Source organism: Trachemys scripta, chromosome 20, assembly GCF_013100865.1.
Source record: "Trachemys scripta elegans isolate TJP31775 chromosome 20, CAS_Tse_1.0, whole genome shotgun sequence".
Classification (NCBI taxonomy): domain Eukaryota; kingdom Metazoa; phylum Chordata; order Testudines; family Emydidae; genus Trachemys; species Trachemys scripta.
In genome coordinates this window covers 14,878,058-14,902,069 of record NC_048317.1, presented here as the reverse complement: position 1 = coordinate 14,902,069, position 24,012 = coordinate 14,878,058, and the positions used below count along the sequence as shown (strand labels likewise).

The 24,012-nt window shown below is 43.7% G+C and overlaps 1 protein-coding gene and 1 non-coding gene across 9 annotated transcripts in view; both read left to right on the top strand.

Moving 5' to 3' along the window:
• PUM1 (pumilio RNA binding family member 1) overlaps positions 1–20,428 on the top strand; it is a 120,370-nt gene extending 99,942 nt beyond the window's left edge. For 4 of the 8 annotated variants that reach the window (XM_034754333.1, XM_034754332.1, XM_034754331.1 and 1 more), the window contains exons 15-22: positions 2,147–2,414; positions 2,917–3,046; positions 4,280–4,408; positions 6,145–6,282; positions 8,411–8,536; positions 9,990–10,111; positions 11,888–12,080; positions 18,677–20,428. In XM_034754333.1, the coding sequence (XP_034610224.1) occupies positions 2,147–2,414; positions 2,917–3,046; positions 4,280–4,408; positions 6,145–6,282; positions 8,411–8,536; positions 9,990–10,111; positions 11,888–12,080; positions 18,677–18,808 (1,238 nt within the window). In that variant the 3' untranslated portion in view covers positions 18,809–20,428. Of the gene's footprint in view, positions 1–2,146; positions 2,415–2,916; positions 3,047–4,279; positions 4,415–6,144; positions 6,283–8,410; positions 8,537–9,989; positions 10,112–11,887; positions 12,081–18,676 lie in introns of all 8 variants that reach the window. The other 4 variants (XM_034754327.1, XM_034754330.1, XM_034754329.1 and 1 more) reach the window with 1 other exon arrangement.
• LOC117868447 lies at positions 12,655–12,732 on the top strand. The gene has a single exon (XR_004643630.1). It is a non-coding gene; the product is annotated as a small nucleolar RNA SNORD103/SNORD85 (small nucleolar RNA).
• Positions 20,429–24,012: the final 3,584 nt, after the last annotated feature.

Below are 24,012 nucleotides of genomic sequence, written 5' to 3'. Positions count from 1 at the left end.
ACTTCAGATGGAAAATGGCCTACATAGGAACTAGTTTGGGAGGGAGTACTGGTAAAGCATACATTTCCTGGACTTGCCATCGGCTCACTTGCTCCCAGAATTCCTGCTCAGCTAGCCACAGTGCACATAGAAAATGAGAACCACACCACTGGCAGAGAGCTCTTCTCTCTCCTGGGGTGTGCAGGATGGTGCATTTTCATATATGCCCCTTGCATCCAGAAGAAGCTGAACAATCGAGATTCTTCCCAGGGGAGTGGGAACTCAATGAGACCATTTTCAGTTACTTGACTCCCATGGGATGCTTCCTATCAGGGAACCTCTTCACTAACTACCATGGGAAAGCGCCGTTTATTTTGTTCCCGGCACTGGCAGCTGCAAGCTTGGCAAAAGGAGGCATGCTTTTCAGGTGGGCAGGCCTACAGATGTATGCCTCACTCGCCTTCTTTCTCCTCCACCTCCCTGTCAGAGGTGCCTTATTGGATTTTGGGGCACTGTGCTCCTGTCTGCCCCCATACTGGCCTCGCAGACTGGGTTCCACTTGGATAAGACTGTCCTTCTCTGAACCACATAGTAAAAGCTTGATTATCACTTCAGAAGTTTTTTTCTCTTAATTAATTGGCCTCTCAGAGTTGGTAAGACAACTCCCACCTGTTTATGCTCTCTGTATGTGTGTATATATATCTCCTCAATAGATGTTCCATTCTATATGCATCCGAAGAAGTGGGCTGTAGTCCACGAAAGCTTATGCTCTAATAAATTTGTTAGTCTCTAAGGTGCCACAAGTACTCCTGTTCTTCTTTTTATAGTAAAATCTTGTTCCTCAAGATGAATTGCAACAGCTGTCCACTAGAGGGAGGCTGGGTCCTGTATATCAGTGTTTCTCAACGACTGGTCCCCAGTTTAGGAAGGCAGCACGCAAGTCCCTGGTATCAAGGGTTGAGAGACAACACTGCTGTATATAGAGGGGAAAAGTCTTCAGCGAAGCTGAGTGAGCAACAGGACTGAGCGAGTTTGTAACAGTTGATGGAACTTTGTGAGAAATTAGTTATGGATAAAGAAACAGTGTTTGGGGGGTTTTAAGTCACTTTCCATCCACCTGTGCATCCCCTAAACATAGGATGAATCCTAAACTCTTCCCCGTGTCTCCTAACAGAGAGATGATCATTCGGGGGTATTTTTGAAAGCTTAAAACCTTTTCAGTCTTTATATTTGCTCACCGAGGTTTCCCAGTGAAACGTGTATTGAAGGGACAGTAGGGCGCCCGCTAACCAATAAGAGGTAAAATCACTAACTGAAAGACAGTAGTGGAAAATAAATAATTGTTTCTTTTGTGCACTTGGCAGCTCATTGTGTTGAATGTCACTGTTTTCTTGTATGGTTTATTTTGAGTGGGTCGTTTCACACGGCAATAGAGGAGAGAAAAACATTGGGAAAATTAGGAAATTATGATTGAAAAACCACACAAGTTGACAGGGAGACTTGGGAGCCGATGTATCAGAAACACTTCTAATGCACCTCAGGATCCCTTTAAAGTTGTAAAAGTGACTTTGGCGGCCTGCCTCACCCTGGGGGAGACAGTCCAAGATGGGCCCCACTCTTGCAACTTTAAAAGCTGCTAAATTCCTATTGCGTTAGCAAGGGCTGCCACTAGTGGAAATACAGATGATATCCTTTCACACTTGTACATATTGCTACACTGCGTAGCCCTTAAAAGGGACTTTAAAGTACAGGGCGGGCCCTGGATGGGCTAGGAGAGTCAGAAAGGGATGCGGACAGTTGTATTGTGGTAGATGGGAAAGACATGGAACAGGCAGCATGCCAGAGTTGTAGACTCCTTTAAACAGTCTTAGGAACCAAAGGCCTTCTCAGTTTTAAGCCAAACTCCCCATTGAAATCTATAGGCGGTTCTGCTTAAATACAAAAGGGCCGGGTTAAAGAACCATGCTCAAACACAGTCCTAGCTAAACTGTTTTCTGGGACAGTTTGCCCAGTCTGTCTTCCAGAACAGTTGCCTGCAAAACCAGGTTCACTGGACTAGGAATAGCATAGAAATAGTGTTACACAGAGCTCCCGTCTCTGTTTGGAGCCCAGGCGTTCAGCTGCTCACCTTCAGCTTTTGAAACATCCTCCTTTTTGTGACCCACAGGAGGGCTCACAAATGGTAGCGGCCGCTACATCTCCGCTGCCCCTGGAGCTGAAGCCAAGTACCGCAGCGCAAGCAGTGCCTCTAGCCTCTTCAGCCCCAGCAGCACACTGTTCCCCTCCTCTCGCCTGCGCTACGGGATGTCTGACGTCATGCCCTCTGGCCGAAGCAGGCTGCTCGAAGACTTCCGCAATAACCGGTACCCTAACCTGCAGCTCAGGGAGATTGCCGGGCACATCATGGAGTTTTCCCAGGATCAGCATGGATCCAGGTGGGATTAAAAACAATACACAATATGACCCTTTTAGGACAGCCCCTTCTTGATCAGCTCGGTGTGCAGTGGACATCCGAAGTCCAAAAGCAAGGAGGTGCTACGCAGGAGCCGAAACCAGCCAACCAAATTGCTTTTTGTAGATGCTCTGCCACCAGTGTTTGCTCCCAAGTGCTTGGTGTGTAAATAGGAGCATTCTCATTACATAGTTAACCTGCTTGCTGTGCCAGCATCACTTCATGCTCCCCATGGTCAAAGGGCTGTCTGAGCAGGAAGTAACCAGTAACCCTGCGTCATGATGTGCTTTGCACTGCAACGGGGAGATTCTTGGGATATTTATGCTTGCGCCATCACCTAGAGTGTCAAATAGGCACTGAATAGAACTCAGTTTATTTTGAGCAACATGGGGCTTTGGAATGGGTTTTGAGTCAAACAAGTACAGTGAGGGAGTGTGTGCCAGTAGCCCTTTGAATTACAACATCCCACCAATCCTGTTCCTCAGGTTCATCCAGCTGAAACTGGAGCGTGCCACCCCTGCGGAGCGCCAGCTTGTGTTCAATGAAATCCTGCAGGCCGCTTACCAGCTGATGGTCGATGTGTTTGGCAATTACGTCATACAGAAGTTCTTTGAAGTGAGTTTTCATTCCCTTCTTTGCTAGTCCCTGTCCGACAGGAACTCATCTCGGGTGCTGGAGGGTAGCTCTGTAAAGACCCTGCCACCACATGGGTAGGAGATTGTTCAGCACTGATGGGCTGCTAAATTCTCCCTGCTGGGGTGACTCAGGCCTGGGGCTCTTAAAAACTTCTGAAGAGTACTTTTTTTGCCTTTAGGATGCACCCAGTGTTAGAGATCTCTTTCTTTAAAAATTCTTCCATCCGGAGGCGCTTAGATCCTCTACAAGGCAGTCACTTGCCTCTGTTTCCAAAGGCACATGTTGGCACTGCCGAACTGTCCATACTCCACATATTTAGGAATAAAGTGAACTGCATCTTAACAAAGCTGGTTTGCTTCCTTCTTGGTTGTGGTTAGGAGGGAAGAGTAAGAGCTCTGTGTAGTTTAAAAGCTTGTCTCACTCACCAACAGAAGTTGGGTCAGTAAAAGGTATTACCTCCCCCATCTTGTCTCTCTAATATACAACATAATTCGGAGGGAGCATTTTCTTTAAATCAGAAAGCAAATTGAGTTTGGGATTTTCAAAGGGGTCTAAGAGGGTAAAGGGCCCAGCTCTCGTTGAATTTCATTAGGATTTGGGTGGTACCTCCTTTAGGCTCCTAATAGGTCACCCATACTCTCACTTCTTTTTTCCAAGCACATGCACCTCTGGGACATGGGACGTTATCACAGGCTAAGGCAGAAAATGTTGTGGGAGTTCCTTCCTACTGTATCTGCAACACATCACTCAGCTAGTCTGCAAGTCGTGTTTTTAATCCCACTGTTGTTGAAGTAGAGGTTCTCCGAAGCAGCAAAGCTGAATAAATTATCCCACCTCTCCTTCCTGGAATCTCCATTTCTTCCAAGTCACTTGGACTTGCTTCCAGGATCATGGAATGCATGGTCTTTCCAGAACCTTTTCAGTGTCACTGGGTTAATCAGCTGCTATGTGTCTGAATGTGGTGGGTTCAGTACCTTTGCCACTTGACTTCCGTTGAATGCATCAGGCATGTGTGACACACCGTCACCTCCCCGTTTTGTTGATACACGCCCAGAGAGCATGCAGTTCTTTCAAGGACTCGGCATGCTCGCCTGAGCTTTGAGATGTGAAACCAGAGACTTTAACATTACAACCTGCGTACTGCCCCTCCTCTCCCAGTCTAGTCCAAGGGTCTGTGCATGTTAGAACAACAGTGTCTGTCCTCCTTTCTAGTTTGGCAGCCTTGATCAGAAGCTGGCCTTGGCAGAACGGATCCGTGGGCACGTTCTGTCCCTGGCTTTGCAGATGTACGGCTGTAGAGTTATCCAGAAGGCTCTTGAATTTATCCCCCCAGACCAGCAGGTAATTGTAAGTTTCCATTTTAACTTTCTTCTTGATGTTGAATGTTTCTGGCTGTTTGGTACTTGAATTATTATACACTTGTTGCATTGTTTTTGTCTGTCAGTGATTTTCCTTTGATTTGGTTTGTGGTATATATGTGATGTTTCACATGCATGATAAGTGTGTGACATTCTGTGGATCCATTGCAGACAAGGAGTGCCATCAGACTGCCATCTCAAAGTTAAACAATTTCTAGTGTTCCCTGTAATCACATTGTAATGTGGCACATGGGGAGGTTGATAGTGAATTGGCAGACTTCTATTTAAATCCCTCCAAGCAAACAGTTCTCAAGGGGTTGCCTTTTAGCACTCCGTAGGACCTTGCTGCATTAATGTAGGGGGTCAGAATCCTGCCTTTCAACTTCAGCTATATACGCAACGCACTGTTGCGTATTTGGGAGGAATTCTTTATTAGCCAGAGAGACCAAGTGTTAGACACACATGGGAAATCGCCTAGATTCTGCTGCAAACAGGCTGGTAAAGGTCCCATTTTCTCATCCAGGATTTCATTAACAATGTCAATATTTAAAATGAGAAATGCAGTGCGTGATCCAGCTCCAAAGATTTTTAGATTGTGGGAATCACAATTTAAGGAGCTCTCATTGGCTTATTAAAGCCCATTTCAGTTTTTAATTTAGAAGTATATTCCCTTCGGGTCAGGCCTGAGCTATTTCTTCAGCACAGCACTAGGGAAGGGTAGTTGTGCTGCAAGAAATCGTGGTGTGGGCCCAAGAGAAGTTACAGTCGGTCTGGGTCTTTGCTGAATTAATGTCCCAGGATGGTGTGAAGGGGTTTTCTGATCCTGAAAGTAGCATCGTTTGGATCAGTTGTAAAAGTGAAATCCTGACAATTCTTTGTTTTTATAGATTCCATACCGTATTTTACAAGAGTGGAGCTGTTAGCTCCACTGTCACCTAAACACCTATTATAATTAGATGAATCTTACCTAAGTTCCACTCACTTTGTCCTGTGCTATTGTTGTGCTCTGAATAATTATCCAGAGATGGCTGCATTTCATTGATGACTAAAGTATTTCTCATGTAGTTTCACTTCAGATTTTTTGAATGTAAGTTCTGTGCATTCTGTATTATTCATATGAATTCTAACTGCAGTGCATATGGATGTTTGAGACAGGATGCTTGTCAGTTGTTCCTTAGCTAGACAACTGCTTCACCTAACTTTGTAATCATAAATGGCTTTTTATTAGTTACCTTTGTAGCACAGTAAGCTTACTGCATAACATCATCACCGCATCATCAGCTGTTGGAAAACGTTCATTGTAGTAAAAAGAACAGGAGGACTTGTGGCACCTTAGAGACTAACAAATTTATTAGAGCGTAAGCTTTCGTGGGCTACAGCCCACTTCTTCGGATGCATCTGAAGAAGTGTTCTGTAGCCCACGAAAGCTTATGCTCTAATAAATTTGTTAGTCTCTAAGGTGCCACAAGTCCTCCTGTTCTTTTTGCAGATACAGACTAACACGGCTGCTGCTCTGAAATCTTTCATTGCAGTAGTGATGAGACACAACTAAGTTCTTCATGGAGGACTTTTAAACTTTAGAGTTAGCGTGGATGTCCTTAGGGTTGGTTTTTGTGTGAGTGGTTTTTGTTTTGTTGTTAATGAAGATTCCGCATGGATATTTGTCAGCTGTGAACTCCGGGGGTCCTTTCTGTTTGTATCTGTCTTTCTTCCCAATAGAATGAGATGGTGCGGGAGTTAGACGGCCATGTATTGAAGTGTGTGAAAGACCAGAATGGTAATCACGTGGTGCAGAAGTGTATTGAGTGTGTACAGCCTCAGTCCCTGCAATTTATCATTGATGCATTTAAGGGGCAGGTAAGTTCTTGAGAAGCTAGAAATAAACTGTTGAGCCTCATTATTTGTGTTATTTAGTATCACTTTGAACAGAAGCTTAGACGCTATAACTCACTCAGAGCTTTGGGTTTTCAGCTTTAACGTTTTGTTTCCTGCAAACACCTTTGGGAAGAATTTAGCAATAAAATATGGCTGGACACCTCGTCAGTCACACGCATTGTCCTTTTGCCTGCAGATCTATCACATAGAGCAACCTTGCAAAAATCTATTGACCTGGAACTAGTCATATTTTTTTTGGTGGGTGAACAATTAGTGTGTTTCCATCAGTCTTCATAGTTAGGGTGATGAGTGTGCTTTGTGGCTGGACTAATACATTTTCATCATGACATTTGTTTTGATCAAGCTTTCCCAGGGGTCCAGTTGTGGGCCAGGAAGTTTAATTTACTGCCAGAGAGAGAGAGAGTCACTTCTCCCCTATTCCATTCTTGGAACTCCTGGCTAGTATACTTATGAATAACCATTGAATTATGTAGTAGTCTTTATTTGTGCTATTGTAGTTCAGTTATCTTGACCTTTTCATTATAAAATCCCTATTTTAAGTGTCTCCAACTCTGCTGCCATAATTGGCCTTGAATTGAAGCTGAAGGATGAAATCCCAGCCTGAAAGGGAGTTTTTGTTTTGATGCTAGGAATCTTTCAGTCACAATTTCGCTGACATTTTAAAGCACACTTAGGGTCAGAAAAGCAACGGTTAAAAAACCCACCTTATACCTTGAGTCTGCTCTATGGATGTTTTCAAGTTGCATCTTTCTTTACTAACACACCCAGTTTGCTTATTACCATTAGCATTGCAAAGCCAGTCAGCTATAGGACAGCAAGCAAGCTTCTAGCTGGCCATGTCCCTTAGCAAGCTAGCCAGTTAAGTTCTAACTCTTCCAATGGAGTTATCAATGCAGGAGGCAATCTAAAAGTCAGAAAGAGTATAGCTAGAAACTTAGATCCCAGACATTGGCAGTTAGAAAAATCCTCTCTCATCTTGTGAAGTGAGCCAGTTCCATCTGGACTTTATACTGAAAGAGTAAACCTAGCACCTCAAGATCATCTCCGAATGTAACTGCCTTTGAAGAGGTTTTTGTGTGCTTGTTCAACTCAGAAGAAGCTTTTTATTAAAATGTCTATAGTCCATTAGGCTCCGATAGAGTAGCGACTTTGTGTTAATTGGTTTTAAACGGCTGAAGAAAATATTTTGCTTTAAATAACAAGTTGAGCAGGAGTGCTAGAATGAGTAGGGAGGTGAGTTCTTCCCAATCCATTCTCATACTTTGGGAAGGGAGAAGATTCTTTGACACCTGGTACCCCTACAATGAAATGGTAAGGTAAGAAAATAAACCCTGAGAGTTGAGGAAATGCAGTTATCAGTGTATTTTATTATGTGTCCTCCGTTCTGACTGAAGGACAGAATGAACTTTGCCCTCCACTAAGCTTTTTTACTTGTCGCCTCTTTAAGCGAATTCTTACATAACTTTTGGCATGTAACTATAGTTGATAACCAACATAAAGTATCCATACAGCCAAAGCAGAAAGTTATAAAACAGTCTCTGTAATAACAACACCCAGCTCTTGTAAAGTGCTTTACAAGGAAGGTTAATATCATTATCCCCATTTTACAAAAGGGGAAACTGAGGCACAGACGTGGCTTGCCCAAGGCCACCCAGCAAGCCAGTGGTGCAAAGCTGTCACCCATTGCTGGAACTCTGTGGGGGGGGGGCTCAGAGGCTGTCACCTGTCGCTGGAACCCTATAAGGGGCGGGGGGAGCCTCAGGAGGCTTTCGCCCCTCGCAGGAACCCTGGGGCTGAAGCAGAAAATGTCATGGAGGTCTCTGGAAGTCATGGATTCTCTGACATAAATGGAGCCTTACTACTTACCCAGTGTGGCCTGATAGATAGAGCAATAAAGTGGGACTCGGAAGACCTGAGCGCTAGGAATCATTCAGTCATAATTTTGGTTACATATGTGGAACAGATTCCGTGAATAAGATGGTGCTATTTTTACCATCACTTCTGTGTTCAATTATAAAGAATGTTTAAGCTTCAAAAAGTGGGACTAATGGAAGTGTTTCCTGTGCTGACTCGTGTCTATCGAATGCAGGTATTTGCATTGTCTACACATCCATACGGCTGTCGTGTGATTCAGCGGATCCTCGAGCATTGTCTGCCTGAGCAAACTCTTCCCATCTTGGAGGAGCTTCATCAACACACCGAGCAACTTGTGCAGGTAGCGGGCAGGAGCTGGGAGGGAGGTTGCTGCACGGCCTGTTCTAGTTACCGCTCTGTATTACGGAAGTTCCTGGATTTGGGGCTCTGGCATGGCAGGTGCTGGGCAGACGTACAGCAAGGACAGTCCCTTCCTCGGGGAGCTGACAGTCTCTAACTAGGGACAGGATGTAATGGGGTGTAGCCCACAACCAGGGGAGGATGGAGAAGATACGGGTGGCAGCATAAAAGGAACCCAAGATTGCAAGTATTTTAATCTAAGGGTATGTCTAGACCAGTGGTTCTCAACCAGGGATACACATACCCCTGGGGATACACAGCGCTCTTCCATGGGGTCCATCAACTCATCTAGAGATTGGCCTAGTTTTACAACAGGCTACATAAAGAGCACGAGCGAAGTCAGTACAAACTAAAATTTCATACAGTGACTTGTATATACTGCTCCATATACTATACACTGCAATATAAGTACAATGTTGATCTTGAACTAGATTTATTTTATAACTATAGGTAAAAATTAGAAAGTGAGCAATTGTTCAGTACTAGTGTGCTGTGACACTTCTGTATTTTATGTCTGATTTTGTAAGCAAGTAGTTTTTAAGGGAGGTGAAACTTGGTGGTACTCAAGACAAATCAGACTCTTGAAAGGGGTGCAGTAGTCTGGAAAGGTTGAGAACCACTGGTCTAGACAGTATGTGGAAGAGTGGTTCTCCGCATGCCTAGACAGACATGTGCTAGCTTGCTAAAATAGCAGTGTACCTGTGGCACCATGGACAGCAGTTCAGGCTAGCCTCCTGAGTACGGACCTAGCGGTCAGGTGTATTTGTACGCAGGGGACTAGTCTGAGCCACTATCCATGCTGCCTGCCAAAGCCACATGCAGAGCGAGCGCATGTCTCGCAACCCAGGCTGGGGAGCACCCTCCCAGCTGTCGCGTAGATAGACCTTCTGTGTACACATTGGAAACATCGAAGCTTTTTAGTCTTTTGAAAAGTGAAGAAAAGAAATGATTGACTGACTGACTGGCAGGCCACACACCTAGCCATTCTCATTGGGTGTTACGGTACTGGGAGGGGGGTGGAGTGTCTCAAGAAGGGATGTGGAGGGAGGATAGGGGATTGGCTCTGTGAACTGTGAGCATTCTAGCGTAGGTGTCTCAGGATTCTAGAACTTGAAGGCTGAGGACATTTGAAGTGGTTTCTTTCCGTAAGCAGTTAGTATCATCAACATGCTTCATGCTCAAGAACCAATTATTTTGGATTATAATTGGCACAGAGTTAGTGTTTTACATCATATTAAAATTTTAGAATGTGACCTTCTCTAGCAGTAGAAATATTGATTATATCATTTAAGCTAATTATGGGCTAATTAGTGTGTAGTAAAACTAAAGTTTACAAAACTTATTAGCACAGGGAGCTGGTTTAGTGTTAATGGTTTCTATACGTTTTGTTACAGGATCAATATGGGAACTATGTTATCCAGCATGTACTAGAACATGGTCGGCCTGAGGACAAAAGCAAGATCGTAGCAGAAATTAGAGGCAACGTGCTCGTGTTGAGTCAACATAAATTTGCCAGGTTTGCATTTGCTTAGTAAAGTCTAAATCCTATAAAAACACTGTTTTTCCTAGATGTACCAGCATGCCAGAAGATAGCAGTAGCAGTATAATGACAGTACTGTATAATGTATAGTTCTCTGCTTAAAAATCAGCTATACGTGAATGGGGAAATTTAAAAAGCATTTGGCCCCAGTTAGGTGGCTATCCGTTTATAGAAAGGAGGAGGGTGTCCAAGCGTTACCTATTTCAAGCTCCCATGTTTAACCAAGAAGAGTAGAACACAGCTCCTTTCAAGTCTCTTAACGCTGCACCTGGATTGGCTTGCTGGGGGCTCACTTGAACAGCAGCCTAGAGCATTTCACTGCCACTAGACTGCCTGGCTGGTCCCCAGGAGTTGGCTATTTTATTATAGAAATTCTTCCCTGCCTTATAACACCTTTCACTGAAGAATCTCGTTGCTTTGCATACACTAATTAAGCCTCTCAGCCCCTTGTGAGGAAAGTTTGAATTTATAACTGTCTTACGCATGGGGAAACTGAGGCACCTGGAGGTTACATGTCATGCCAGACATCAGACTATGAGTGGGGAATAAAACCTAGGGGTCTTGATTCCCAATTATCTGCTCTAACCAACAGGCTGCATTTGCGGAATCCTCTAGTGCCTGTTTCTAGCCTCTTAAATATGTAGCATCTGAGCTTCTATAAGACTTACTTTCCCCCCTTTGTGAATGATTAAATGGTACTTCGTAACGCTAACAAATGTTGTATTGGCAAGCGTTGGGTAAAGTGTGGTCAGGTGCCAAGGAAGTATCTTAACACAGTTATTCCAAATTGCTTCCTCCCTGGCTTGCCTTACGGTTGTGTACTGACCATCTCCCATGCAGAGTGTTAATCAGTTCATTGTCTCCCCTGTGCAGTGCGCGTGAGTTGTGGCAAATCACTTAGTGATTTTGTGCTGTAAACCCAGATCCTCTAGAACAGAAGTTGAGACCAGCAAACCCTTTTCACTTTTCCTATGTCATATATTTTAAACTTGGACTTCCAGAAATGCCAGGCAATAGCAGTCATGTGCCTTTCTATCAAACCACAGAGTAATTATGGAAGGTGTTCACCCATGCTAAGATATCAAATCCCTCCCTTAGTTATCTTGCATTTCCCTGTTCTAACCCGGGATCTTCTTTCAGGTTGAAATACAATGCTGAGAGAGACATGTTAAGGACAACTCAGATATCACTGTGATGGATGTGGTATAAGATAGACCTACACTTAAAATCTTACACTATAGGCTTTCAGACTAGGGATGCACAAGTTAATTTGGATGAAATAAGACCTGAGTTGATCTTTTGCTCAAATCTCTTATCAAATGCAAGGTTTGAAATAGTGCAGTAAATGCCGTCCATTTTTGCATGTGCTTCTATGCTTCCTAGTTTTGCTCAGGATGTGAAAGAGCAGTTCTAGACAGACTGCTCTTGGATGTATGCCTCTCAGCCCAACCCGGGAAGTCCTGGAAATCTTGCCCCACTCCTTGTTCTTGTGAGTTTTCCAGATCAAAGTTACGTGGATGAACGTTTAAGTATTAGTCTGTGTGATCCTTTTGAGCTTTGTCCTGAAATCGAAACCAAAAGTTCTTTGGTCAAGAATCCAAAATGTCATGGTGCTGAATTTCCATACCAGCACTTCCTGGCTTTCCTAATGGCCGTTCTTGGTTAGAGACCCAAGATCATCCCTCTGGGGTTGACTAGAAAGCTAAGTCTGGATGTTGTGGGGTGACATGCTACCACCTTCTTGTGTTGCAGCAACGTTGTGGAGAAGTGTGTTACTCATGCCTCCCGCACGGAGCGGGCCATGCTGATTGATGAGGTGTGCACTATGAACGACGGCCCTCACAGCGCCTTATACACCATGATGAAAGATCAGTATGCCAACTACGTGGTACAGAAAATGATTGATGTGGCAGAACCAGCTCAACGGAAGATTGTCATGCACAAGGTAAGCAGCTGCCACCAGTTGCTAACAATGGGCTTTGTGCTTCAGAATCCTCATAGATTTTGGAGTGTGTAGCACGAAGATCTAAGTGGGTGGACCTTAAACCTCTTCCAAGAGCAATCTATCAGTCAGGTTGTCAAACATTGAATTTTCCTAGTGTTACACTCTAATACAAATTCATTAATCTGTAGCAGTAAGAATGAGAAATTCCTCCTGATAAAGCTGATATTTAGTGAGCTGTGCATGGTTCTGATCCTGGCACTTTCAAAAATCATGAGAGTTGGGAGGCAGGCCTGAGATCCTCAAAAATATTCCTTGAAAGTTGGCGTCTCAAGAATATATCTGTCTCTGTAGAGTGACTGATACTTGTCTCCTCACAAGGACTGCCATTGCTTTATCCCTCCTAGCAGGGACACCATTTACACACGTGGAGGTAAAACTCATCCAGCGTCCTTACCAGTCTTTTCTGGCCTACTTACATACATGTGAACATGGGGATTTATAACAAAAGTGCTGATACAATTTGGGCTGTAACAAAGCCAGCCAGACATGTTGAAATTCAGGTACGGTTCAAAGGTCTGGCAATGATGACACACTTGCCCTCACTGAGAACGCTGTTCAGTAATGAGAACCTCACCGTGTACTCTGAGCCAGACTTCTAGAAACCGCTGAGTCCAGAGCTGGTAACAGGAATTCTAAGGACAGTCACTATGTTTGTCATTTCATACTGAAGCATTACAGCAGCACTTTAAAGAGACTTTCTTTAAAAACTTAATGTAACTTATGCTATGGAGTGTACAGGCTTCATCCATTTGGCGTATGCAGAATACACTGCTTTAAAAAAGCTAGTGTCAGATTACTTTTAAACAAATTTAAGAACATCTTAGATTAATACAATTAAAAACTGAATTTTGCTTCCTATCTTTAGTTGCACTGTTTGCTTTCCGCATTTTTCTGAGCCTGGTGAGTTAACACATTAGTCACTTTTGTTGGTCAGTTTTGAATCTGTTTCAGATTCTCAGGCATTAGTACACTGTTGCAGGGTTTGAGTTTACAAAGGTTGCAAGATTATATGTTTTTGTTTTAAAAAGGAAACAATTTTTGTCTTAAATATTGCAGTGCTACCAACCTTGATTTCAAAATAATGAGATTTTAAAAATAATTATTTTGGGCTTTTTATTTGCTTTCTGTTTTTTAGAACCTTTAGCAGTTGTGTTCTTCGAGTGATTGCTCATGTGTATTCTACAATAGGTGTGTGTGCTCACCACGTGCACCGGTGCTGGAAGTTTTCCCCTAGCAGTACCCATAGGGGAGCGCCCCAATGACCCCTAGAGTGGCGTCTCCATGATGCGATATAAGGGGCGCTGCGTGCTCCCTCCACCCTCAGTTCCTTCTTGCCGCCATTGAAGGTGCTTCGGAACCACTCTGCTCCAGCTTTGCTGTAGCTCCGTCCCCAAAATTGCTTGTTCATTCGGTGTATGGTACCTGTAGTTAGTTCGTTGTTTAGTTTAGTTAGCGCGCCTGGGGCGGGGCATGCCCTGCGCCCCGGGTTTTAAGTCGTGCGACACTTGTAGGCGATCTGTGCCACGAGTGATCCACACGCGGACTGTCTGAGCTGTTCGGGGGAAACTCATCTCCGCGATCGCTGCAAGATTTGCAAGTCAATTAAGCCTTGGACCAAGAGAGAAAGGGACATTAGGCTCCGGGCTATTCTGATGGAGTCGGCACTGACCCCGGCTCTGGCATGCCGCTCCGAGTCGGCACCAGGCACCATACGTGGTCCGTCACTCCAGACTCAGGATGAGGCCCCTCCAGCTCTGGTTGGCTTCGGAGTTCTCCCAGGCCAGGGGCAGGATGGACAAAGTCCTCATGGTACCCGAACCAGTGATCGCCTCCCTACGGTGATGGTCCTCCCCGAGAAACATGTTCCAAGGGGTCCCGTTCAGGGGAAGGGCCCCGTCGCTGGAACTGGTGTCCGATGTGTCGGACCTGGGATGGGGGGTCCATGTGGGAAATGTTCAGACCAGAGGTCTGTGGATAAATGTCAAGGAGCTCAGGGCGGCACGGCTGACATGCATGGCCTTCCGCTCGCTCCTGGAGGGCCGAGTGGTCAGGGTCCTCACGGACAACACGGCCTCAATGTTCTACATCAACAGGCAAGGCGGGGCCTGATCTTCTGCCCTCTGCCACGAAGCCCTCAGGCTGTGGGATTTTAGGTATAGCCCACGACATCTGCCTACAGGCCTACCACCTACTGGGCGCCCGGAATGCGCAGGCGGATCGCTTGAGCAGGGACTTCTCTCAGCACAAGTGGTCTCTCCACCCAGAGGTGGTGCACAGACTTCTTCGAGTGGGGGAACTCCCCAGGTGGACCTGTTCACAACTCAGCAGAACCATTGCTGTCCCGGGTTCTGCTCCGGGGGGGGGCGGGCGGGCGCTATCTCCGATGCCTTCCTCCTGTCCTGGTCAGGCCAGTTCCTCTTTGCCTTTCCCCTGTTCCCACTGATTGGCAAGGTCCTGGAAATGATAAAGATGGACAAGGCCCGGGTCCTTCTGATTGCCCCGGCATGGCAGCATTGGTACAGGACCCTCACGGGCCCGGTCGTCGCCCCGCCGTGGCTGTTGCCATCGCGCCCAGACCTGCTCTCCCAGGGCCAGGGCCGCCTCCTCCATGCCAACCTAGCGGCACTCCACCTCACAGCGTGGCTGCTCAATGGTTAGGTAGGGAGGAAAGGACGTGCTCAGAAGGGGTTCAGCACATCCTCCTAGAAAGCAGGCGGCCCTCCACACGCCGAGCCTACTTGGCAAAGTGTTCTCGGTTTTTCAGATGGGTGGACGAGCCAGGCGTTTCCCCGGTGGCCGCTCCGATCCAGCTTATTCTGCACTACCTCCTCCAGCTTAGAACCCAGGGCCTGGCACCCTCGTCAGTTAAGGTGCACCTGGCGGCCATATCGGCCTTCCACCCGCCGGTGCAGGGCCCATGCTATGACTGGCTGATTCCTTACGGGGTGGATCGTCTCTTCCCATATTTTAGGCCCCCAGTCCCACAGTGGGACCTAAACCTGGTGTTGGCCCGTCTCACAGGGCCCCCGTTTGAACCGCTAGCCACGTGCTCCTGGTCACACCTCTCGTGGAAGGTGCCTTCCTGGTTGCGGTCATGTCGGCCAGGTGGGTCTCGGAGCTCAGGGCCCTGACCTCCGAGACCCCATACATGGTGTTTCATAAGGATACGGTCCAGCTCTACCCACACCCTTCATTCCTCCCAAAGGTGGTCTCTGCCTTTCACATGGGTCAGGACATTTTTCTGCCGGTCCTCTGCCCCAAGCCCCACTTGTCCAGTGAGGAGCGCCGTCTCCACGCTGGATGTGAGACTGGCTCTGGCCATTCAGAAAGTCCTCGCAACTGTTCATCACCTCGGCCGAGGACGTGAGAGGTCGGACGATCTCCACTCAGCGCCTCTCCAACTGGATCATCTCGTACCTGTTGTGACCTATTGTGAGGGCGCACTCGACTTGGGCACATGCCTCGTCGGCTGCCTTTTTAGCCCATGTCCCCATTCAGGACATTTGTGGGGCTGCCACGTGGTCTTCAGTTCACACGTTCACCTTGCACTATGTGATCGTAGGACGCCAGGTTCGGCAGGGCCGTACTCCGTCCCGAGAATTTGTGAACTCCTCCCACCTCCAGCAGATATAGCTTGGAATCATCTGCTGTGGAATACACACGAGCAATCACTCGAGGAAGAAAAGACAATTACCTTTTCCGTAACTGGTGTTCTTCGAGATGTGTTGCTCATGTCTATTCCACATCCCACCCTCCTTCCCTTCTGTTGGAGTTGTCTGGCAGGAAGGAACTCAGGGTGGGGGGAGCGCGCAGTTCCCCTTATACTGCACCATGGAGACGCCACTCCAGGAGTCGCTGGGGCGCTCCCCTATGGGTACTGCTGGGGGGAAACTTCTCGCACTGATGCACGTGGCGAGCATGCACACCTATTGTGGAATAGACATGAGCAACACTTCTCGAAGAACACCAATACGGAAACGGTAATTCTTTTTTTCAAGCTTTTCTCTTCAGCCATAAGGGATAGAAACTTGTTTTAAAAAACTCCCCCTAAATCTGAGATTTTCATACAATCACACAACTCCAGGGCCTGGGGCTGTATGAAAAACACCAATTATAGCTAGACTAATAATAACATTATGAGAGCTGCCAACATGGGAATGTAAAATCTAAATGCTGGGATTTTCAGTGGCGCCTAAGGAGTCGGGTACCAAATCCTAATGAAATTGAATTCCTTTACATTCCTTTGAGAATTGACGCTAGACATTAGGTCATTTGACCAGCCAGTGTTCCTTTAAAATGAAAGGAGCATGTATGTAATTTGTACACCACCGTGTGTGGGCTTGTCAGCTTGGGGAAGTTAACTGGTATAGTTATGGTGGAATAAAAAAATCTACAAGCAAAGGCTAAAATTCTGAACAGGGCTTAATTATCTACCTCCAAGATGGAGGGAGTAATCTGGAATACACCTCTACCCCGATATAACGCGACCCAATATAACACGAATTCGGATATAACGCAGTAAAGCAGTGCTCGGGGGTGGGGGGCGCGGCTGTGCGCTCTGGCGGATCAAAGCAAGTTCGATATAATGCGGTTTCACCTCTAGCGTAGTAAGATTTTTTTGGCTCCCGAGGACAGCGTTATATTGGGGTAGAAGTGTAATGTAATTTTATTCTGGAGGTGGTGGTTTATACCAGCATATAATTCTGCGATAGCTATGCCGTCACTGGGGGGTGGGGTGGGGGTTGTTAGTACCTTATGCTTCCTTCTGTCAAGCCAGTTCCTTTCCTTTGATCAGAATAAGCAGCTAATTAGGTTTCTGTGTAACTACGTCGTGGGCGTATTAACATGGCTTTTTAAAATGTAATCTATCTTCTACTGAGCTCATTCAGAATAATGGACTTTGCTTGTAGATTGTTTTAATGGCAGTTTTCTACAGCCAGTTTATTGATGTGATGCCATTATAATAAAAAAACAATAAATTAATTTCAACAAACAAGAAAATGGCCAAAACATTAAATCATATACAATCACCAGATTTGATGGTGAAAACTCAGAAAAGAATCACGGATGCAGGCCGTTGAGGAATATGACAAAAAGAAATACCATTGCAGAGTTAGCATGTTTTCTAGAGCCAGTTTCCAAATTATCCAGTTGAACCTGCTTTGGATATTAGGGTGAGGAGGGGAAAGGCATAAAGGTTTGTGATGTTTGCAAGACAGATTTATTGGATTCTTCAGGTTAAATGGGCTCAAATCAACTAGTGCCTGAATTAAAGGAAGAGAGGGTGGATTTGGGATTTCCTACCTTAGGGAAATGCAACAATAATGTATTTTTCTTTCCCAGGGAGGAGAGGAGAGGGATAATATATTTATGCATTAATTTTCAAATTCTTTACTCACCATTCCTATAGTTTCAACCTTGAAATTAAAATCTGACTTCTAGTTACATCGTTGAAGAAATACATAAGCAGTGTGAACCTTTCCCATGTATTGCTATCATGACTCGTCCTTTTCTCTTGTCTACATAGGGAAGTTGAGTGGCAGAACTACAGTGGCATAATTACATGTACTTCAGCAAGGCCCCTGTGTGGATGCTCTATTTCAGAATAAAAGTGACTTTTACCTCAGAATAGTGTCCCCATGGGGAGTTACACTGTTATAGTTCTGCCAGTCAGTTTCCCCATGAAGACAAGTCCCTCGTAAACGTTGAGATTCAAAATCAAATCAGAACTGTGCAGGAATTGTCCATCAGAATGATTTTCTAGTGGAAAATGCCCCTTCCACAAAATTGAAATTTTCCATCTGGAAAATCGAAACAGCAACTGCCAGTAGGCAGGAAGTGAAATTGACGAGAGCCTCCCAGCTTTGGCAGCCAGCAGTCCACCTGGAAGGCTCTTGTTGGTTTCACTTTGTCTTTAGAAAGCTGAAAAATTCCCATCTCGCAATGGGATTTTCCTGGAAATCCCTTGCCAGGAAAAACTTCACATTTTTGTCCCAAAGCAGCATGAAAAGACAAACTTTTTCTAAAATAAAATGTTTTTCATGGGACGGGATTTCCATTTTCCAGTCACCTCTAAATCAAACTACCCTTAAACAGAGGACACTGCCCACCTAAAACTAACGATTACCCAAACTGCTTTTAGTTTTCCCTTGCTAAAGTCACTGCTTCACTTAAGTTACTGAACTCTAAATGAAAATTAAACCAGTAAGAGATTGGAATAGGGCTCGAAGCTATCGTCCATAGATCAGATGATCCAAAGAAGGCTGGCTGAGTGCATAATACTGGCTCTCTTCCTTCTTTCCAACTGCTAACGTTATTAAAAGGCCACTAAACTACATGAAATACTTTCCTAATGCAACTTTTCCATGTTCACAATTGATCAGTGGGAGGAGAGTTGTGGCTGGGTGAGGGGGAATGGGAGCGGAGGTGACTATTATGATCTAAGATTGTGTCCTTGAAGGAGCACAAAAATCTCTCCGGGCTAATGTGTATGTGGTTCTGGTTTCTAAGCTTCCATAAACTTTTTTGTCTCCTAGATCCGGCCTCACATTGCCACCCTGCGCAAGTACACCTATGGCAAGCACATTTTGGCCAAGCTGGAGAAATATTACATGAAAAATGGGGTTGACTTGGGGCCAATTTGTGGACCACCAAATGGTATCATTTGAGACAATGAATTTCAGAGAAACTCACTGGCCATCAGGCATTTAAAACCAGCAACCGACAATATTCCAATATACAGTTAGAAAATGTTTTATGGTTGCTAAACTACTAAAAATACAAACAAAAAATAAGCCTTTGTAAATTTCTTTAATTTTATTATGCATAACATGTACTAATTATTTTTTTTAATTAACTAATTGCCCTGCTGTTTTACTGGTGTATAGAATACTTGTACATAGGTATCAAATGTACATGGGAGGCCACATTTTTGTTCACTTGTTGTATCTATATTCCAAATGTGGAAACTTTCAGGGTGGTTGGTTTGAAGAAAAAAAAAATGTTTTTAATTCATCCGCCTCGCAGGTGACTTTTTTGCAAATACCTGTTTTTCTCCTTTTATTCAAAACTCAGCAAGAAGTTTGAATTTTAGTTAAATGGCACAAAACCCGCATTTAACGCTGTTTATAAATATTAAAAAAAATTCAACTTGCTAAAGCTTCAGTTTAAGAAATTTTTTAAGTTTTTGAAACTTTTTAATTGCTTTTTCTGTTTTGTTTTTGGAGTATAACATGCTAAAGAAGGTGGCTTAGCAGTCAGTTTCGAAAGAAAACATAAGCACCCAGGACGTTTTTAAAGCAAGAAGGGCGGGTGTATTTGTTTACTGCCTACTCAGTTTGTTCTGTTAACACTGAAAGACAAAATTTGATTATTTAGCATGAGGAAAAAAAATCCAACTCAGCTTTGGTCTTGCTTCTATAAATATATAGTGTATACTTGGTGTAGACTTTACATATATAAAAATTTGTAGTATTTTCTTGTTTTGATGTCTAATCTGTATCTATAATGTACCCTAGTAGTGGAACATACTTTTGATTGTACAATTGTACATTTGTAAACCTCTGTAATGTAAATGTGGAGAAGTTTGAATCAACATAAACCCGTTTTTTGGTAAGAAAAAAATTAGCAAAACCTGTGCATTTCAGTGTATATTCACACCTTTTATGGTCGTAGCATATAGTGTTGTATATTGTAAATTGTAATTTCAACCAGAAGTAAATTTTTTCTTTTGAAGGAAATGTTCTCTTTATACAGCCTAGTTAATGTTTAAAAAAAAAAATGCTTGGTTTTATTTGTCACCTAGTCGAACAGTAGCGATCCTTTCTAAATGTTATACAGAATGATTCAGTTCAAAATAGTGTTTTTTTGAATCTTAAAAAAGTAATGTTTTGCTTATTTTGTGACAGTAAAAAAAAGTGCAAAAGTACAGAATCCCCTAGTTTTCCTTACAATCAGAGTCCCCTTTCACCTTGTAAAGTGTGAATCACCTTCCCTTTTTGTACAGAAGATGAACTGTATTTTGCATTTTGTCTACTTGTAAGTGAATGTAACATACTGTCAATTTTCCTTGTTTGAATATAGAATTGTAACACTACACGGTGTACATTTACAGAGCCTTGTGTATATTTCCAATGAACTTTTTTGCAAGCACACTTGTAACCATATGTGTATAATTAACAAACCTGTGTATGCTTATGCCTGGGCGACTATTTTTTGTAACTCTTGTGTAGATTGTCTCTAAACAACGTGTGATCTTTATTTTGAAAAATACAGAACTTTGGAATCTGGGTTTGTGCTTTATTTGAACATTTTCAATATAGTGCCACCAGGACAAACTTTCTTATTGCCTTTGCCTCTTTCTTTCTGGTCTTAAGGAACTCTCTCAAAACAATTTTTAAAGGATGATGCATTGGGTAAGGAATCTCTATGGATAGTAATTCCATGCTTGAATAATAAGAATATATTAGTAGGGATATGTTACAGACCACCTGACCAGGATGATGATCGTGACTGTGAAATTCTCAGGGACATTAGAGAGGCTATTAAAATAAAAAAACTCAATAATAATGGGGCATTTCAACTCTCCCCATATTGACTGGGTACATGTCACCTCAGGACAGGATGCAGAGATAAAGTTTCTTGACGCTTTAAATGGCTGCTTCTTGGAGCACTAGAACCCACAAGAGGTGAGGCAATTTTTGATTTAGTCTTAAGTGGAGCACAGGATCAGGTCCAAGAGGTGAATAGAGCTGAACCGCTCGGTAATAGTGACCATAATACAATTAAATTTAACATCCCTGAAGCGGGGAAAACGGCCCAACACTAGCATTTAATTTCAGAAAGGGGAACTACACAAAAATGAGGAGGTTAGTTAAACAGACATTAAAACGTACAGCACCAAAAGTGAAATCTCTGCAAGCTGCATGGAAACTTTAAAGACCCCATAACAGAGGCTCAACTTAAACGTATCCCCCAGATTAAAAAGCATAGTGAGAGAACCAAAAAAGAGCCACTGGCTAAACAACAAAGTAAAAGAAGCAGTGAGAGGCAGAAAGGTGTCCTTTTAAGAAGTGGAAGTTAAATCCTAATGAGGAAAATGGAAAGGAGCATAAACTCTGGCAAATGAAGTGTAAACATATAATTAGCAAGGCCAAAAAAGAATTTGAAGAACAGCTAGCCAAAGGCTCAAAAAGTAATAGATTTTTTTTTTTTTTTTTTTTTTTTTTTAAGTACATCAAAAGCAGGAAGCCAGCTAAACAACCAGTGGGGCCACTGGACGATCAAGATGCTAAAGGCGCACTCAAGGACGCCAAGGCCATTGCGGAGAAACTAAATGAATGCTTTGCATCGGTCTTCACGGTTGAGGATGTGAGGGAGATTCCCAAACCCGGGCCATTCCTTTTAGGTGACAGATCTGAGGAACTGTCCCAGATTGAGGTGTCATTAGGGGAGGTTTTGGAACAAATCGATAAACTAAACAGTAGTAAGTCACCAGGACCAGATGGTATTCACCCAAGAGTTCTGAAGGAACTCAAATGTGAAATTGCAGAACTACTAACTGCAGTCTGTAACCTATCATTTAAATCAGCTTCTGTAGCAAATGACTGGAGGATAGCTCATGTGACCCCAATTTTTTAAAAGGGCTCCAGATGAGACCCTGGCAATTACAGGCCAGTAAGCCTGACTTCAGTACCTGGCAAACTGGTTGAAACTATAGTAAAGAACAAAATTGTCAGACACATAGATGAACATAATTTGTTAGAAGAGTCAACATGGTTTTTGTAAAGGGAAATCATGCCTCCCCAGTCTACTAGAATTCTTTGAGGGGGTCAACAAACATGTAGACATAGTGTATTTAGATTTTCAGAAAGCCTTTCACAAGGTCACTCACCAAAGGCTCTTAAGCAGAGTAAGTTGTCATGGGATAAGAGGGAAGGTTTTCTCATGGATTGGTAACTGGTTAAAAGATAGGAAACAAAGGGTAGGAATAAATGGTCAGTTTTCAGAATGGAGAGAGGTAAATAGTGATGTCCCCCAGGGGTCTGTACTGGGCCCAGTCCTATTTAACATATTCATAAATGATCAGGAAAAGGGGGTAAATAGTGAGGTGGCAAAATTTGCAGATGATACAAAACTCAAGATCGTTATGTCCCAGGCAAACTGTGAAGAGCTACAAAAGGATCTCAAAACTGGGTGACTGGGAAACAAAATGGCAGATGAAATTGAATGTTGATAAATGTAAAGTAATGCACATTGGAAAACATAATCCCAACTATACATACAAAATGATAGGGTCTAAAGTAGCTGTTACCATTCAAGAAAGAGATCTTGGTAACTATCATTGTGGATAGTTCTCTGAAAACATCCACTCAATGTGCAGCGGCAATCAAAAAAGCAAACCACGTTGGGAATCCTTAAGAAAGAGAGAGATAATAAGACAGAAAATATCATATTGCCTCTATAAATCCATGGTATGCCCACACCTTGAATACTGTGTGCAGGTGTGGTAGCCCCATCTCAAAAAAAACATATTAGGATTGGAAAAGGTTCAGAAAAGGGGAACAAAAATGATTAGGAGTATGAAACGGCTGCCGTATGAGGAGAGATTAATAAGACTGGGACTTTTTGGCCAAGACTATAACAGGGTTAAGAAAAGAACTAGATACGTTCATGGAGGATAGGTCCATCAATGGCTATTAGCCAGGATGGACAGGGATGGTGTCCCTAGCCTCTGTTTGCCAGAAGCTGGGAATGGGTGACAGGAACTGGATCCCTTGATGATTCCCTGTTCTGTTCATTCCCTCTGGGACACCTGGCACTGGCCACTGTCGGAAGACAGGATACTGGGCTAGATGGTCGGACCCAGTATGGCCATTCGTATCTGCTAAAGCATAGCCTTACTAAACTAAACACTTGGTTTTAACATGTATTGGAATGAACAATATGATTAACAAGGTATTTCCTAGTTCCATGTGAAATGAATGTTTGGATGTATCATGGTTTTCAGTTCTAAAAAGAACATGGGAGGTTGTACTCCCACAAGTTTTTATTCATGTGCTTAACTTCAACCATAAGAGTAGCCTCATTAAAGGCAAAGGGACTTAAGCACATATCTCAGTGTCTCCAGTGGGGTCTAGGGCCCAGATCCTCAAAGGTATTTGGGCTCTTAAACTTCCAGGAAGTTCAATGCCAAAAATACCTTTAGCACCTGGATTTCAATGACTGCGTTTCCTTAGAATTCTGCACCACATTGTCACAAAATTACATTTTCCAGTTTAGTTTTTAGGTATTAAAATAATACTCCATGTCTTTAGGTCCATCAACAGCAGAAACCCCCTCCCTTCCCCTGGTGAATTGGCATTGTTTTAATCAGATAGTTTTGACACGTTATTTTAAATCTTAGATTAAATAGGTTTTCCACCACTTTTTTTTCCAGATTTTTAAGTTCGTCTCTGTGTGCAATAAGCACTAATGTCACACTGTCAAATGCAGTCAGCTGCAGTTCATGACAGGTGTTTTGTTATGCTTCTGTACTCTCTCACTGAAAATTCAAAGCCTTTCATACCACTTGAATGCTTATTGTAGCATAATAGTACTTGACATTTAGACAGTCCCTTTCATGCAAGGAGCTGGGAATGCTTTCCTGGTATTAATTAATTTTTACAGCACTCCTCTGAGCTGGGGACGTATTACTACCATTTTACTGAGGCAGGGCGAAGGGAAGGCCAACGTTTTCAGTTAGCGAGTATGATCATCTTCCATGGGAGTTATGGGTCCTGATAAGGCCAATCCTTGACCCACAAGTTCTATTACAATGAGGGCAGACGTTTTCAGGGTCAGCAGGAGGCTGTCGACCATGACTGGAGACCAC